This window comes from Thalassophryne amazonica, chromosome 5, assembly GCF_902500255.1.
Source record: "Thalassophryne amazonica chromosome 5, fThaAma1.1, whole genome shotgun sequence".
NCBI lineage: Eukaryota > Metazoa > Chordata > Actinopteri > Batrachoidiformes > Batrachoididae > Thalassophryne > Thalassophryne amazonica.
In genome coordinates this window covers 124,990,185-124,993,775 of record NC_047107.1, presented here as the reverse complement: position 1 = coordinate 124,993,775, position 3,591 = coordinate 124,990,185, and the positions used below count along the sequence as shown (strand labels likewise).

General features: G+C 45.8%; 1 protein-coding gene across 1 annotated transcript; it reads right to left on the bottom strand.

Moving 5' to 3' along the window:
* Positions 1-1,600: 1,600 nt before the first annotated feature.
* Positions 1,601-3,591, bottom strand: LOC117510010 (breakpoint cluster region protein-like). The gene is made up of 2 exons (XM_034169617.1): positions 2,735-3,591; positions 1,601-2,695 (listed from the first exon to the last, which is right to left on the bottom strand). Exons 1-2 carry the CDS (start codon positions 3,041-3,043, stop codon positions 1,601-1,603), a joined length of 1,404 nt encoding a protein of 467 aa, XP_034025508.1. The 5' UTR covers positions 3,044-3,591.

The following is a 3,591-nucleotide window of genomic DNA, read 5'->3' as shown; positions in this document are numbered from 1 at the left end:
TGGCAGTAGCCACTTTGTTATTATTATGCAAAAATATATTTAAAACTTCTTAAAAGTGGACCTTTACTGTAAAGGGGGGGCTTTCATCCCCTTGCACATCTGACTACACATCTATACTGTCTCTGCTACCAGGAGGAAAAATAGACACGAGGAGAAAAACATGATTATTTATGTGGCGATTGCTACCTGATTGGCCAGAAAGAAGGGTATATCACATGCTCCCTGCATCAGAAAAACACTGTGTACATATTTGAAGCAAAGGAGAGCAAAATATGTTTTTAAAACATTCTGCGTGCAGCACTGATGCTGAGTGAGAACAGATGTGGCTGTTATCACTGCATCTGCACTGAGCCTATTAAGCAAAGTGCGACTGACACACACTCGTGATCATTTATGTCAATAAAATTGACTCTGGTTGGATGCTGTGCTGCATCATTGCAGAAAATTACCCGTCGACTTCTTGTTTCAGCTCCTGAAAAGACGGCTCAACGGGTCTCTTGATTACACGTAGCGAGTGCATGCTCCCAGACTTGATGGTGCATTTAAACAAAATGTTTTACCAGTTTTTGACAACGTATCTCATTCAAAGATGGAGCATCACAAATCAACTCATGCAAACATTATTAAAGAAGAAACTGAAACTAGAATGCTGTAAACACTCTTTAAAATGTATTTTCATGTGTTTTTGACTGTTGTTTCATAACCCCTCTGGATGTAAAAAGTTCAACTGTATATGTTCTTCTGCCTCTTCTTTCTTTCTTTTCTCCCTTCTTTCTCTCTCTCACCCTGTCTTACGGTGCTAAAATAAAAAGGAAATGGACCAGCCATATGGCCATTAAAAACCTTTGGAACAAGAAATTCCATCGCATTTACAAGATACTTGGTTCTGTATAACATAATAGTTAAAAGTGTGAATGTATTTGTACTTGGGTTATAACATGTATTTCCAAATAAAAAGATAATTATTAAAAAAAGAAACTGAGGTTTAATTTTGAAAATAATAATAAAATAATAATAATGATAATAGTGAGTTCTATACCAGCCCTGAGGCCCACTGGCAGGGGGACCACTGGGACCAGACATGAAGCCAATGAGAGTCCATGAGCCCCCCTGGACAGGTTGCCAACCCATCACATGTCACTTTCCCAGCCGAGGCTGGTACCCATTTACAACTGGGTGAACTGGGACAATGTAGATGAAGTGTCTTTCCAAGGACAGATATGGGCAACATGATCACAGAACTCCAGAATTTTCACTGCTGGATCTACATCCTGAGGCTCACCAAAATGCTTTATTCTTTCTTGAGTAACAGGAAAGATTTCCACCAAGTTTCACTAAAACAAACAAATAAGTTGGCTCCTGCTAACAGTCAGTCTGAGGCAAAAATGTGACCTCCTTTATGTATCTAATAAAGTGCTCCAAAAGCCATTTCTGGATTGATTAAGCAGATCAGGTCAAAAAAAAAAACAAAAACTGGGGCTTAAAAAGATTGCAAGTGCATTTTACAGGTCAGCGCCTAATTGTGTATTGAGGTCGGCTCTTGCTCACACATCTTTCAGTCCGTGATTAGTAGGAGTCCTTAAAGTGCTATTAAATGGTTTTATACATCAAAACCTTCTTCTCTTTTTTGAAGCTGTGAGTGAAACAATATTCCTTTAATTGCACTGTGTCTTGCAGACCTACCCAGATCTCCTTGAACGCTGTTGTCCTGAGAGGTCCTGCAGGATGTGGTGGAGTCCCCATCACTGGGCCAAATCTGGCCTGATTTATGGGCCGTGATCACAGAGGCCTCAGAAACCATCACCTGCTGCTTCAGGTGTTTTTGGGATAGGGGTGTGGGAGGGCTGCTGCTCTCAAAGGACTGCTGGGAATGCTGAGAGGGTGAGCGGCTTTTCTCCCTGTACATCTGGCAGGTGGTGGGACTGGGAGACACATGGCTGGACTGGCTCGAGGAGAAGTCATCTTCGCTGGATGTCAGGTTCTCATTAGAGCTACAATCTGGAGTGTAGCCACCTCCTATGTCATCAAAGCTGCCAGGTGAGTAGGAGCGCCTGGGCCAGGTGAGGTGTGGATCCTCTTCGATGCTGTGGTCTTTAATGTGGATGATTCGGGTATCTCCTTCTGCCATCATTCCCCCAACATACACACTGGTGTACGGCTGGCACTCTACCAGCTGTCGCTCAGACTTTGTCCCAGTGGATTGGGTCCCAATGCTCTCTTTCAAGAAGGGTGGGATGACCTCTGTGTCTTCATATGACCCATTGTGGCTGTAGTTACCCTCTGTGGCTCGTCCTCTCTGCACAGACTTGCTGAGGTCCCCTGTGGCAACTGACAGGTTCCCCGGCAGGGAGTGCAGGGACCGTTTTCGCTCCATCTGTATGGCCTGACACCCAAGGGTGCTGATCTTGTCCGAGACTTCCCTGTCATTAACTTTGACCAACCCTCGCTCATGATGGTACTCCATGTTCACATAGAAAGGTTTCTGTGGAGCGCCAGTCACCAGTAACCCTCTGCTATCCCCAGCTGTGTGAGAGTTGGCCCTCCTGATGCGCTCAAAGTTGGATCTTAGAGCCGCCACCGAGCCCAAACCCACCGGGACATCAGATGTGTCTGCCTCTTGGTGGACCAGTATCACGCCGGCCTTCTGTTTGGGGGATGCAGCATCAACTTCTTCGGGATGTGGTTTCCACCTGGACGTCCTGCCTGCTCCTCGCTCCTGCTGCTCAGGCAATGGTGCTCCACCTGAGCTTGATCTTTGATGGTCTGTGCCACTCGGGATCAAGTCCCCATCATCAGTCTGAGCTGGTGTTTTAAAGCCCCATCGCTCCCCATCATAAGACTTCCTCTCCTTGGCAAGCAGAGTCTGGAGGTAGATCATCCGGAAACGCTCCTTGTTGACCTCTTTTTCCAAGTGCCTGACGGACGCTTTGCATTTCTCCAGCTCCTGCTTAATGTCTCCCAGCGAGTTCAGCTCCATGCAAGGTGGATCGGACTCAGGGAACTGGGCTCTCCACGCATCCATAAATCCCACCGGTTCCACCATGGTTCCCACTCAGACGGACAACATTCAGTCAAACAGGAGCACAAAAGTGGCTCAGCTGTCTCTCATTTACACCTTTCATTTTGCAACTACGACATAAAACAAAGTGCTTCGCAAATACGTTGCCTTTACTTAACTTACGGCAGGATCCCAGGGTGGAACGTTTTCACTCCTTCAGAGGAAAATCCAACAGCACTTTGCCGGTCTGTGCGCTCTTTGGAGATCCTGTGCGTCCTGCTGCTGTTTGGTTCCTCAACGACACCACGAAGAGGTGGAGCTACACGGCTGGGAATTTAATCCTCCTGTCTTCGGGAACACCGAGGATTCCCTTTAAATGCGGTTTCAATAAGCAAAACAGTAACAAACAAACAAAAAAAAACTGATAACAGGCTGAAATAATGCGGATAAACAGAGAAAAACGCGGAGCTTCTCCTTCATCCAAAATCCTTCGTCGGTGGAGCAGATTTGATTTTCACCTCATTCTCACGTCACACCCTTTTTAACAGCTCCTCTTCCGTCACTTTTTCTATACTCTGATCAGACCAAAGTTC

Coding starts and splice junctions, on each gene's coding strand:
- LOC117510010 (XM_034169617.1), bottom strand. CDS start 3,043: ATGGTGGAACCGGTGGGATTTATGGATGCGTGGAGAGCCCAGTTCCCT. Junction 2,696..2,734: donor GATCAAGCTCAGGTGGAGCA/CCATTGCCTGAG, acceptor GCAGGCAGGACG/TCCAGGTGGAAACCACATCC.